This window comes from Lampris incognitus, chromosome 3, assembly GCF_029633865.1.
Source record: "Lampris incognitus isolate fLamInc1 chromosome 3, fLamInc1.hap2, whole genome shotgun sequence".
In the NCBI taxonomy this organism is placed as follows: domain Eukaryota; kingdom Metazoa; phylum Chordata; class Actinopteri; order Lampriformes; family Lampridae; genus Lampris; species Lampris incognitus.
The window spans coordinates 65,981,444-65,994,962 of record NC_079213.1 but is presented as its reverse complement, the minus strand read 5'-3'; the positions used below and the strand labels follow the sequence as shown (position 1 = coordinate 65,994,962).

The window sequence follows — 13,519 nt, the reverse complement described above, 5'->3', positions numbered from 1 at the left end:
GTGTTGCAGCAGTGAGTCTGTGCTGTACAACATAGAAAACACAAAACACACAAGCCTGCCGATAACTCACCCCCATCCCCCACCCCCTCCCGACACCCCCAACACACACACACACACCGATCTACCGTCTCCCAGGGCAACGGGAGTGGAATCCAGCACGAGACACGTTGTGAATGAATGACGATAGAGGAGGAGAGGAGCAGAGGAGGAGGAGGAAAGGAGGAAAAGACAAGGCACAAAGGAAACCCCCGGGTTGCAGTGACTTAGTCAAGCCCAACCGCTGGAGGAAGGACGCTATGAGGGTAATCCCTGCTTGTGTACGCACACGCAATGATGGGAACTACCCACCACGGGGGACAGGATGCGGCACGCACGAGCACACCAGGAGCACATCGTCATATAAGAGGACAGACAGGTGCACGCATCTGAGGAGAAGTCAGGCCGGTTTTGAAGGAGAGTTGAGGGGAGGCGCGGCCAAAGCATAACCAAATAGAGCAAAACAGACATCACCCAAAGAGTCGTTTATGCTCCTATAACTGAGGTGCAGCTCTGGCTCATCTCTCGCCGCCTTGTGCCGCGCCTGTTTGCAGTTTCACCGCTTCGATTTGCTTTGCATGGCACCGATTTCGAAAAATTGTCACATGCTTGTTTGTACCCTCCCGTTTCTTCTCCTCCGCTCTCAGGTCATCGTCGCCTTACACACCAGCCCCCTTCCCCCCCCCCCCAAATCCTCTCACTGTGCCAACATCTCTGTCACGACGACTCCAATTCCACCACCCACCCCACCCTTCTGCATCATCCGGCTTCTCATCATCGCTCCTCCACACCATCGTATTACTTTCCCCCTGTATGTTTGTCCCATCTCGACTCCTCCCAACTCCTCCTCCTCCAGCTCCAACTCCCCCCTGTTGAGCTCTGCCGGTGATTTGGGGCTTTGGGGAGGGGGCAGAGAGGCAGCACTGGCATCTGTTTGAAAGGGTTGGCCCGCCGCCAACCAGTGAGCGTCACTCCAGCAACCAGAGACACGCTGCTGGATTTATTTCCAACCAACCTGTCAGCTGATGCCCTTTGTTGGCGTAAGACAAGTGGGCACAGCTTCTTTGGCATTCGCCCTTCCAGGGTGCACACAGGGGCTTTGGTAGGAGGTGTGGGGGGGTCCTTCGTATGCTACAATGCCAGTGCATACATGGGCCCGGAGTGGCAGCCTCTTGAAAAGAACCACCCAGATCACAACGGAGACGGAGGGATAAAGTAAGCAGAGCAGGGAGGAGAAAGGCAGGTGGCAGGGGTTGCCAAGAGGGAGGGGAGAAGGGACGGAGGGAGCAAAAGAGGGGCAGAGACCACAGAGTGCACAGAGGGCAGGACTCGGGAGAGAGATGTGCTCGAGTGCAACGCGGGAGGAAAGTGTAACCACATGCACGGGTGGCGGGGTATGTCGTAAGAGAGACAGAAACCCTGACCCAAAAGGGACCCTGGGCCGCGCAAAGCGGTCTCCATAAAAGTAAAAGCATCTTGATGGCTGAGGTGTAGGTTTTTATTTCTGCTGAACCAATCCGCAGTCTACACAACAAGGCGAATCAAAGCAATCAGGGCGAAGGGCCACAGGGAAGAAGAAGAAGAAGAGCTCATTTAAAACTAATCAGGATTCCATTGGGCATCACAGCTAAATGTCCGATAATACCAATTTATCTCCCCGGTCAATGAGACACGCTTGTAAATGTCGCGGCATATATATCCAGCGCTCCCCCACACATTCCGGGGACCGCCTATGACACCGGAGTGCATGATGGGAGTGTCGTGGGTTTTCGTGCGTCAGCGTCTGTGACAAGGACTTAATCAATCGCCCGCTAATGTAACCCTGCAAGCAATTAGTACCGTGACAAATTCATAAGTGATTATTCATGGGGGTTATTCAGATTCCCGCGCAATTCCGGTAATGGGTTGATTCGGAGGCATTCCAGCCGAGCGGCGCGGTAGCTGGGTTTTCCCGCTCATTTCCCAAACGCAGCCGCACTATTTACCGGCTGATCTACATTGGTCTGTACAGCCGGAAGCGTTATCTAAAAGTCAACAACCCTACGCAGAACCACTTACCAAACGCCCGGCGTTTTCACAACGCCGTCAACCGGCTTCAAATATTGACAAACTCTCTACGGCCGCAGTCTACTGGACATGTCATGAAACGCGTGTGCACAATGCAAACAGGGCATTTTGAGAAGAAGTGACTCCCTCAACAGGCAGCCAGGGGGGGAGGAGGCCAGAGAGGGAACGCCATGCTGGCACCGTGACCCCTGCATTGCACTGCTTTGTGACAAGTGCTTGGTCTCCTCTTAAGGAGCTGAATTAGAGTAATGAGCGAAATTCTTCCGCCGACCTGACCGGTGATCCCGGATAAGCTCCTCTGGTCTCAGCAGACCGCGGCAGTAAGGGTGCTACGACTCCGCCGGGAGCGTCGTGGCGCCCACGGAAGGGAAGGGGACGGGCTCGGGCTCGGGCTGAGCTACTTACGGCAGTTCTCCTCGTCGCTGCTGTCGGAGCAGTCGTCGTCGTCGTCGCATCTCCACAGGGTCGGGATGCACCTGCCGTTCTTGCACTGAAACTGTCCGGCTTCACAATCCGATTCCGTGTGAGTGCCTGTTTTCAGATAGAGCACACTGGTCGTCAGCCTGCAAGTAGTGCTGAGCAATATGGAAAACATTACTATCATGATAATCACTGGGGACCTTTACAGGAAATATATATATATATATATATATATATATATATATATATATATATATATATATATATATATATATATATATATATATCAGTATATCTGCTCACATGCAAAAATAGCACGTTTAAGAATCCTGCTGAGCTTCATCACATTGATCTGTGTGGTAATATGAAGTATAATATCAAACACAAATGTAGTTTTCATATACTACTCAGTCAAATATGTCGGACCTCGTATTGTGGGAAATATGTAGTTATCGTGAATTTAGACATCATCACTGCCTGTCACAACATCCACGTTCCACAACGGAACTGGAAGTCAACAAACAATAACACCGAGTTACTGCCCAGTCCTACTATATACCTGCGAGACCTTACGTGTGTGCAGTTTGGTTTCGGTTTGTCATCTACACGAAAAATAAATAAATACATAAATAACAGATTTTACACTGCAAGAACTTGAATGCATGCTGTTTTCTTCCAGATTACAGCATAAACCATGGCTTGCAGCAGGGCTTTTGTTCTGGCAGAACCCAAACAAGGGAACAAGGTAATGCAACAGAGGTGTAGAGGCAGTGGGGGTGATCATCCTCCGTCAGGAAGGAATAGCAAGGGGCTGTAAGGTCAAATGGGGGCGGCGGGGGGGGGGTTCCTAAAATAAAATGTTCACCCTGCCAATTCACTGTCGTCAGTTCTGAGACGTGTTGTCGGTCCGCCGGTCGGTGCGGATACCTGAAGTATTTGGGCTGCACCGCGGTCGCCCGCAGCCGCTGGGGAGATGCTGGCCGACTTAAAACCAACCCTCACAACCCGCAACGCCGTCCTTCAGTTACCCCAAAAAAAAACCGACAGCTCGAAAAAAACGCATCCGGCGCCAAGCTGGACGTCACCTGCACTTCGGTATGATGAATGACGCCGGAGCGAGGCTGCCGTCCTAACGCACATGGCCGCACGCGTCCGTGTCGCGGCGGTCCGTCCGTCTCCGCTGATCGTCTCAGCAGAGCAGCGTTCACTCCGCGGACAAAGTAGAGACCCGTGTGTGAGCTGCGAGCACGCCGTGGGGGGGGGGGGGGGGGCGGATAAAAGCGGGCAAGTATTCACCGGCATTTAAACGGCGTCGCCCCCCCCCCTTCCCCTTAATAACCCATACATTTAAAAATAAAATAAAATAGAAGTGGCCGGCCGGTACAATGCAAATCCCCCACCTCGCTGCCCGGGTGTCCTCTTACCTCTGGCTGAATGGAGCTCCAGGAGCAGCACATGTAACAGCACCAGCTTCCCCACGTCCGTCCACATCTTTAGATCCTGGGCTGTGTGTGGTTGTGCTCATGCAAACACAAAATAAGGAAAACGGCGGCAGAGAGCGGTATACAGTCTCTCTCTCTCTCCGTCTCTCTCTCTATCTATCCGTGTGTCTGAGCGTGAGATCGCGCGCTGGCTCCGCTCTCGCTCTGCCTCGGCAGCAATTTGAATCAGTGACGCTTATGGGCGGGATAGTGCCTGCGGTAATAGTGAAACTGCAAGTAAGTGTGTGTGTGTGTGGGGGGATGCAAAATATCCACACGCATGTAGCCGTGGGGAGGGGAGGGAAGGGAGGGGAGGGGAGGGGGAAGGGTGTGTGTCCGAAAAGTCCAACTATAAAGTGTATTCGACGAAACATGCAGCAGTTAAGCGTATAGTCTCTATACCCATAGGCGGATTATGAGACAATGTGTCCCTGGGCAAGGACGTGTGGAAGCCCCCCCCCCCGACATAGGGCAGGTATGCTGACTTGCAGACAACAGCACAACAACTAAATTTTCACCTGTACCTCAACGGGATTTACAGCGCGCGCATACACGCAATTAACGCCATCATTCATTCATTATTCAAACTGCTTATCCGCTCAGGGTTCGTGGGATGCTGGAGCCTATCCCAGCAGTTATTGGGCGGCAGGCGGGGAGACACCCTGGACAGACCACCAGGCCTTCACACAGGGCCCACACACACACACACTTGCTTGCTGGTTGTCCATCGTGCCCGATGATGACCATCTTCTCCTATTTGTGGGTCCTTTGGTGGCTGAATAGTCCGATCCTGGATGCACAGTTGCGGTTGCAGACCGGGCATGTAAAAGTGGTGCTGGAGGGGGCAGGGGTAACTTTGCGAGCATGCCTCTTCGCACGCTTTGCTACACGGCGTTGTGTGTGCTGGTTTTCCATGTACTTCACTCCCTCTGAGATGTGAGAGCACCAGGTTGTGCGGCAGAAAGCAAGTTCCTCCAAAGAAGAGGGGTTGATCTGACATCTTTTCAGTGTGGTATTCGTTTGGTCTTTGAACCACTTCTTCTGCCCACCAGCAGTGCATTGACCAAGGCGTAGTTGGCCATAGAGGACTTTACGTGGGAGTCGTTCGCTGGGCATGCAAATAACATGCCCAAGCCACCTGAGTTGATGGTGGTTTAGGGTAGACTCCACGCTGCAGCTGCCTGCCTGCTCCAACACCTCTGTGTGTGGCACTCTGTCCTCCCAAGTAATGCCGAGGATCCTCTGGAGACATTTCACATGGAAGGCCTCCAGGCTTCTGAGATGGTGGCTGTAGATGGTCCATGCCTCACATCCATAGAGTAGTGTGGAGATGCACACTGCTCTGTAAACAAGCACTTTGGTGTGGAGATTGAGGTTGCTGTTTTGGAAAACCCTTCTCCTTAGACGGCCAAAAGATGTTGAGGCTTGTTTGAGGCGGTGCTGAATCTCATCGTCCATTGTGCAGGTGTCGGATAGCATACTTCCCAGATATTTGAAGGCAGGAACAGTGGCCAGTTGTTGCCCTTCTGCTGTGAAGGTTGTTGGGTGGTTTGGGAGGCCAGCAGTCAACTGACAGATTACCTCTGTCTTTTGACAGAGGTAATCTGATGATAATCAGTCCCATTCTCCTGTATGCAGTTACAACTGCCGACAGTGTGTTTTGTAGGGGTTCTGGTGTGTGAGCTACCAGGGCACAATCGTCGGCATACTGTAGCTCAATAATGTTCTCAGAGGTCAACTTGGTGGTTGCCTGAAACCTCCTGATGTTGAATAGGTTTCCATCGAGCCTGAAGTAAATGGTAACTCCAGCCTGCTTCTCCAACCTCCTTCGTAACAGTGTTGTAACAGAGACTAAGAAGATATTGAACAGGACTGGGGCTAGCACACAGCCTTGTCTGACTCCAGTCTGCACACCAAAGGGCTCAGAACTGTGGTTCTCCACTACCACTCGGGCCACCATTCCTGAGTGAAAATGTCCAAGAACGGTGAGAAACTCGGGTGGACATCCAAATTTCTTCAGGACTTGCCACAGTAGGGCCCAGTCAACTATATCAAATGCCTTTGAGAGGTCTATGAATGCTATGTATAGATCCTTGTGCTGTTCTCTGCATTTCTCCTGGAGCTGGCGTGTGACAAAGATCATGTCAACGGTCCCTCTATCCTTTCGGAAGCCGCATTGTGACTCTGCTATGACCTGTTCGGCTATTGCGAGTGTTAGTCTGTGGAGCATGATCTTGGCTAGAAACTTTCCGGCAATGGCCAGTAGTGAAATACCCCGACTGTTGGAGCAGATGGATTTGTCTCCTTTGTTTTTATAAATGGCCACAATGTTGACATCTTTCCACTGTTGGGGGACACAGCAGTTATTGGGCGGCAGGCGGGGAGACACCCTGGACAGACCGCCAGGCCATCACACAGGGCCCACACACTCACACACACACACACACACACACACACACACACACACACACACACACACACACACACCTGGGGACAATTTAGTACGGCTGAGTCACCTGACCTACATGTCTTTGGACTGTGGGGGGAAACCGGAGCACCCGGAGGAAACCAACGCAGACACGGGGAGAACATGGAAACTCCACACAGAGGACGACCCAGGATGACCCCCAAAGGCTGGACTACCCTGGGGCTCGAACCCAGGACCTTCTTGCCGTGAGGCGACCGTGCCAACCACTGCGCCACCGTGCTGCCCAACGCCAACAGTACATTAAACCTGCAGTTTCCTTCAGTTTTTCAGCAGACTTTTGGGGCTCTGTTAATGATGTGAATGACTCAGCCCTTTGACTATGCGACAAGAAATGCCAAGTTAATAACAGCGGCTTCATGCAGAGGGTGTGCCTTATGGGCCCCCTGAGCCCTTGGGCCCGGTAGGCCTGTTCAGTAATCCACCAAAAACTATATCTTGTGACATTCGACGTTTTTAAGTCTGAAATAACTATCATTTGGGTGATGAGGTCAAAGGCCGATGTTCTGACGATTTATGCTGCCTTGTCAAAAAAACAAAAAAAGAAGCTACTGTGGCATGAATCAATAGCAGTTTAACCCTAACCTAACCCTAACCCTAACCTCGCCTAACCATGCACTACGGATTCACATAATTTGACACAATGAAGTTCATCTACTTACTTTTCCCAAGTGTATTCAGCTTCCTAATTTTTTTAAGTAAACTGTACTTTCAGGATTTACAGTGTGTGCAGAAACGCTAAGTAGTACATCTCGATAGGTAGCACATATCGAAAGCACACTGGTTTGCATAGGGCAGGGGTGCCCAACTGCAGGCCTCAAGGGCCGCAGTTTCTGCAGGTATTTGTTGCAACTGTGCACTACACCACCTGCTTTAACTAATTAGCTCACCTCTTAGACCAAGGAGGGCAAGGAATTAGTTAAATCAGGTGGTATAGTGCACGGCTGCAACAAATACCCGCAGACACTGCGGCCCTCGAGGCCTGGAGTTGAGCACCCCTGGCATAGGGTATCCTATGGTTGTAATAAAAGGTCCACTTTTAGGGAAGCAGATCCACCACTTTTAGTAGGCTGACTACAGTCCTGATCCTTTGTAAGAGCGATTTGAATTGAATTGGGAGTGTATACCCAGAGACGGATCACAGGTACAGACGGATTATGGGATGTCTAAAAGTCCCCCAACACACACACACGCACACACACAGACACACACAGCACAAGCACACTCAGTTAAATCCACAGGCACATTAACAAAATGCTCCTCTCTCAGCCACAATTATGAGATCACTTGGAGCCACCTTTGATGTTTAAGCTGTAATCTCGGATCTTCCTCCATTAATGAGGAGTTATTTTATCCTTCTGCGCCATTGAGGCAGGTTACACAATGGATAGGTGGAGTTTGACGTTTGCGCTGGGGGGCAAACATTTTTCAACTGACGTCAGTACACAGTCTTCTGTATCACAGTCTTCTGTATTACAACGAAATGTGCTCTCTGCATTTAACCCATATTATTGTATAGCAGCAGTGGGCAGCTGCAGCATTCGGGGACCAACTCCAGCTCTTCTTTCCATTGCCTTGCTCAGGGGCACAGGCAGTAGTATTAACCCTCACACGCATGTCTTTTTGATGGCGGGAGGAAACTGGAGCACCACGGAGGAAACCCACGCAGACACGGGGAGAACATGCAAACGCCACACAGAAAGGACCTGGGACGGCCTGGGTTTCGAACCCAGGACCTGCTTGCTGTGAGGCAATAGCGCTAACCACTGGGCCACCGTGCCGTGCCGCCCCATGCCCCCACTGTATGTACATACAGTAACAGAAGACAATAGTGCCAAGCTTGCCATAAAGCTGCACAACACAGTGCATCCAATCCGTTTCTGAGCACTTGGTACTTTATCACACAAAGGCTTGTGTAGAGTATTTATCTTTCACACATGAGTGCACGGAGCTGAAGCACACTGGCAACCAAGTCTGTGAAAGGTGAAATACCAGTTTCTTTATATTCTACTGTTGGGCTTTCGTTTTCTGTTTACCCTTTTAAAATATTTAGTGTACACATGAACCAATTTCATGCTAAATTGAAAACTATGAAATATGCATGCTCACTCATATCCAGCTTATAGCACGCACACATGCACACAATTAGAAAATACTCAGCAACAGTGTTGCCTGTTGTTACTGTAGGCTTGTAATATATATATAATTAGCAGTGTTCTACCTAGTGTAGAAGTAAATGTCTATTTTCACGTTTGTAACTGCTCATTGTCTGACAACGATAGCTAGCTGCATCATCGAATGCACAAGAGAGGGAACTCACACCTAACGTTGCATGTCACAACGTGCCATGTCACATGGCATGAGTGCTCAGAAATTATCTTATTACAAAACCAAACATAATAGGATTCAGATTTATTTCTTACGATAATTACATTTTATTGCATTACTTAAAAACTATATACACAATTTTTTTTTATTAGACCTTTTATAGACTCAACGTAATAACACATTTCAGCTGCTAGGGTCCCCCCCCCCCGAGCCCCACCCCACATCCCTGCAAACTCTGCATATGACATAATGCTAACCAGCGTGTTTATTATGATTGAGAACAATCTCCTTATGCCGCAGTTGTAGGATGAACACCGGTGCAGCAGCAAACACATTCCTACCCGGGCAGGAAAAAGGATTGAAATGTGATTACAATGTGGTGCTGCTTCTGCAGGACAGGTAATCTACCAAATCTACAATCAATACTACAGTACAGAAGTGTTCCTATAGTTTGATAATACATTAGGACGCTTGTGTTAGCTTTGGTCTGAGGATGCAATTTTTACAAGGGTGGGAACTGTTTACTGCTGAAAGGGAAGGACTTTCACGGATCAGCTTTAACAAAGACGCAGCCTAAAAGACGGCTAAAGCTGGCTGTTACCATCATTAATAATGAGTGCTACAACCCTGCAGCAAGAAATGAAAAGTTAATAACAGTGACTTCATGCAGAGGCTCTTGCTTGTGGGCCCTCAACTCCTAGGGGCCCTGACCGTGTGCCCGAGAGGCCCATTCAGTAAGCCTAAGACCCCAGGCTGGAACTGTAAAACACATTTTATTTGCATGAAGAACCATTAATGCAAGAATCAACACATGAATAATGAATACAGTGTTCTGTATGTACACTGAAATACAGCGGGCTTTGCCACATCATTAATTATTTATCTAAGAGGGCGAGAACCTCACACATTAAAGGTTAGCGCAGGTATACGGAAAGAGAAAACAAGACGGCATCTGACGCGTGATAAGCTGCCCACTTCCATTGTGAATCACCCTGCAAACAGTATTCACACCATCTTGGACATGAACTTCGTCCCCCCCAAAAACTACAAATGAGTGTTGTGACTATCTTTATATCATCTATAGACCCATACGTTGGAGCTTGTCTGTTGACAGACAATGTGAAACTGGCTCTGTTGTTGTTTCAGGTCAGACCGGCAGTCTACATGAACAGGATCTGGTGTAGTGGATTTATGGACATAATTCACCATAGCTTGTTGCTGTATTAAGTTGATATGCTTCACCTTAAGGGCTCAGGGTCTAGCCATGGTCCACGTTGTTGTTCTTTTGTTTTGTTTTTTTCTCTTTTATTGTATAGAAAAAAATTCTAAATACAACACATATATACCAAACAAACAGGGAAATAAAGCATTTCGCAAACCCATCGAACTCTGCAGAATCAAAGATTACAACACAGGTCGACAAAACAGAAAATAGTGAGGTAACCTGTAGGCCTTGGCATGGCTTCCAGCCTACAGAACCCCCCCCCCACCCCCCACAGAATCAAACAAAAAATACACATATACCGCACACAGTATACCGTTTAACCAAAATCCAACCCTCCCTCCTTCCCCGATCACAACAAAGGTGCTCCCCTCTACAAATCCACCAACAAACTCTTCTTCTCTAACATAACCATACCACATATTAACATCTCCTTCCATTATACTCCTAAAAATATTCCACACCTCAGCTTTCCTCTTTTCATAATGGGCTATATTCCTCCTTAGCTTGACAGCAAACCTTGCATGGCTTAAAACACAATTTCATGAATTAACATTACATCTGTCCACTTTGCCAGCCACCCCAAATAACCACAACTCTCTCCATTGCATTCTGTCAACAAACCCACCTCTCCAACGTCTACTTATTCAGTCTTTTCAGAGCACTGCCCCTTGGAATTTCTTTCCCACCACAAAGCAGGCAAGCTCTTCAATGTAAGCCTTTCTCTGCACACTCTTGATTATGACTGCTTCTGCTTGCAACAGTTCCTCCACTGTGCGAGGCCTTCTCAGGATAGGAGGCCGGCTTAAGCATGCGGCTCTGGACTTCAAAAAGAAATTCCCTGTGATGGTACCAGGCCGCAGCCATGCCGCAAAACTGCTTGTGGAACACTACCATGACCGAGTCAAGCATCAGGGTCGTGTGTTCACTGAAGCCGTTGTTCGCACTGCAGGGTACTGGATTGTTGGTGTTAGGAAGTGTATACACAGCATCCTTCACAAGTGTGTGATATGCAGCGAGCTTTGTGGACAATTAACTTAGCAGAAGATGGCGGACTTACCCATCGATCGCCTGAGCACTGAAACTCCATTCATGTATATTGGGCTGGGAGCATCCTGCCTGCATCAAGAGCAGACATCCTGTCCTGGGGAAATGGCGCCCCCATGGAAGCCGCTAATGGCAGCCCCATCTGCACCTATGGCACTAGGTACGTGGAGTTGTGTTTCTGTGAACAGCGGTTCAGTTGAGACGTTGCCACGGCTAAAGTGGCCATCCACCTCCTCGGTGCAGATTTCCTATGCGCCTATGGGCTGCTGGTGGATGTCAAAAAAACACCACCTGATCGACGCTGTCACTTTCTGTTCATATGCGTGCACTCTCTGCAGAGCGGACTCCATCAGACTGTCTAGCATGCTCTCCGCTGCAGATGAGTATCTCCAACTTCTCTCTGGGTCCCCGGTCCTCACGCATCCCATCTTCTCGTCATCCTCTGCCAAACATGGAGTGGAGCACCACATCACCACCACTGGCCCACCGGTCTAAGCTCGTGCTCAGCACCTCGACCAGCCAAGCTCACTAGCGCCAGAGAGGAGTTTGAGAAGATGGAGCACCATTTGCTGCTCCAACAGCCCGTGGGCTTCACCCCTCCACATCGTCCCGAAGCCTGGAAGCAGGTGGTGCCCGTGCGGTGATTACCGCCAACTCAACAATGCAAGCACCATACCGCTACCCAGTCCCACACATCCAGGACTTTTCCGCCCACCTGGCTGGAAAAGTCATATTTTCAAAGGTGGACCTCGTCCGTGGATACCATTGGGTGCCCGTCCATCTGCTGGATGTCTCCAAAACGGCGGCGATCACCCCATTTGGACTGTTTGAGTTCCTGCACATGCCGTTCAACCTCAACAACGCTGCATGGACCTTCCAGTGTCTCATTGATTTGGTTCTATGGGACCCGCCTTTCATCTTCGTCTATCTAGACGACATCCTCATCGTCAGCACCTCCAAAGCGGAACACCTGTCTCACCTCTGGACACTTTTCAAGCGGCTCAGCAGGCATGGGCTAATCATCAGTCCAGCTAAGTGCCAGTTCGGGCTGTCCACCATCGACTTTCTCGGACACAGAATCACCAAAGATGGGGTGGTACCCCTCCAGTCAAAGGTGGATGCCGTTAACTTCCTGCGACCGCTCAAAGTCATGATGGGCCTCCAGACTGCTCCAGTCGTCGTCCGCTGAACTGGTTTACAGCCAGGGGTCCCAGGGGATTTCATCTCCAACACCACATGTCCCTGGTCTGCAGCCCACCAATTGACCACGGTTCTGGATAAGAGCAGTTTCCGCACCAGTCCCCACTTCGCAACACAGCCTCCCACATTCTCATGTCCCCGCAAGTCTGCAGTTGTCAGAATACATTTTCATCCGTGACGACGCCCACCGTAGACCCCTGCAGCCTTCCTATGATGGCCCATTCCGTGTCCTGGTGACCGGGAACAAGCACTTTGTTGTGGACGTAGGTGGCAAGCCAGAGCACATTTCCGTGGATCACCTCAAACTGGCTCACCTGGACTTGGGTCGACATGTTGGACTGGCCCAGCCCCTGCGGTGGGGGCACCCTCCTTCCAGCCCCCCCCCCCCGCCCCAATAAGGCCCCCAAGGCTCCTCCACTATCGCATTCTTTGCTGTTGTCAGAAACCCTTGGCACTGAACTTCCCTGAGTCTACTGGATGTATTGCTTAATATCCATGCTAACATAAATGAAGCATGGAACTATGTGGGCAGTGACGGTTACATCGTTAGAAATGGGCGTATTTACTTTTGTACGTAAAGCGAGCATAAATGAGCCTCAAGCCAAAGGGATCAGATCCTGTTTGCTCAACCCACCACCATCCAGAAAAGATCAGCTCATGGTCGTGAACAGCAATCTAGTGGCTATTTCTTAAATGTGTGTTATTAAATTTTAAAAAAAAAAATCAACTAATCAACCTGCCTTACTAATTAAGATAATTACTGTTGTTTGTATTTGTCACACTTTTCAATGCAGTCAAGTTGCCAGTTTGTGGTGAAAGGACAAGGTAGCGGAAATGCTGGGTGGAAATTGCTCTGCGGGGAGAATGTGGAGGATCCAGTAATGTCAGTTTTAGAAGTTAGCAGCTTAATGCAGCAGGTCCATTACAAAAGGAAGTTACAAATGAAAATAAACTACTTTTTCCTCATGCTGGTAACTGATGTCACCCAGTCATTTTGTAAGCTATTCTAGAGAGGAATTATCTAGCAGATCAAAATTTATAATCCTTTTCAGCCCCCAAAAGGCACTAAAAATCAAATAGGTCATACTATGGATTTCACTAGCCTGAGAACCAGAGGAATTTGCAAATGCCAATTAGCCTGGCTCCTCTCGGGTCATTTTCAATTTCCAAAGGGCGTTATCAAGAGGCACAGACCAAAATGTCTCTGGATGCAATTGGATAGACCCACAACCA

The 13,519-nt window shown here is 49.4% G+C and overlaps 1 protein-coding gene across 1 annotated transcript in view; it reads right to left on the bottom strand.

The window, feature by feature from the left end:
• Positions 1-4,014, bottom strand: part of lrp8 (low density lipoprotein receptor-related protein 8, apolipoprotein e receptor) — a 306,559-nt gene extending 302,545 nt beyond the window's left edge. Inside the window, exons 1-2 of the mRNA XM_056275639.1 lie at positions 3,948-4,014; positions 2,509-2,634 (exon numbers count right to left, since the gene is read on the bottom strand). Coding sequence (XP_056131614.1) covers positions 2,509-2,634; positions 3,948-4,014 — 193 coding nt within the window. The remainder of the gene's footprint in view (positions 1-2,508; positions 2,635-3,947) is intronic.
• Positions 4,015-13,519: the final 9,505 nt, after the last annotated feature.